Raw genomic sequence first — 660 nt, 5'->3', positions numbered from 1 at the left:
GAAGAAATTGTATTAGATAAGGGACTCTCAGGACAATACATCCAAAGTTACCACTTGTGGGTGAGTGCCACGTACACGAGCAACATGTATCTTTTAAAGCATCTGGAGCAAACTGTTTAAAAGTACAAAATGTAAACTGAAACTAGTCTTGTTGCCATTTACATTAAGTGTTTATTTTTCTCCACCATGCAAGATATCAATATCTTTTCCCCAAATCAGGTTGTGGCACTCCTAGAGAAGTCTCCAGTGTGGGCGCAGTACAGAGACCAGAAGCATGACCTGTTCTTAGACTCTGCACCAGTGGCTGGGTACTTGACAGCTGGTACGCCAGGTGTGGCTGGATTCCTCACTCAGGGCAATGCCAGGGTCATGTCCTCCACACCCCCTTCAGTCAACAACACCCGCAGACAGCCGGAGCTACCTTGAATAAAACTCAGCATACCAAATAGAAATTTTTGATTTTTTATGTTAGGGTCTAGATTTCAGAGATCTTATTTTCACAAGCAGCATTGTCCATGGATGGATATTTAGAAAACTGACCTTCTTGATGTAAGTGACAAATTGCCATAGAATATTTGTGCGGAAGCTTGCTTTGTCATATTGTTTTAATACAGTGCTCATCTGCAGTATTTGAATACTGGATTTATGGATCTCCACAGC

General features: G+C 41.8%; 1 protein-coding gene across 1 annotated transcript in view; it reads left to right on the top strand.

The window, feature by feature from the left end:
• Positions 1–660, top strand: part of LOC119589069 (dnaJ homolog subfamily C member 13-like) — a gene marked incomplete in the record, with an annotated part of 65,901 nt that extends 65,241 nt beyond the window's left edge. Inside the window, 1 exon segment of the mRNA XM_037937646.1 lies at positions 220–660. Within this exon segment, the coding sequence (XP_037793574.1) occupies positions 220–426 (207 nt within the window).

Source organism: Penaeus monodon, chromosome 25 (assembly GCF_015228065.2).
Source record: "Penaeus monodon isolate SGIC_2016 chromosome 25, NSTDA_Pmon_1, whole genome shotgun sequence".
Lineage (NCBI taxonomy): Eukaryota > Metazoa > Arthropoda > Malacostraca > Decapoda > Penaeidae > Penaeus > Penaeus monodon.
This window is presented reverse-complemented; position numbering and strand designations above follow the sequence as displayed.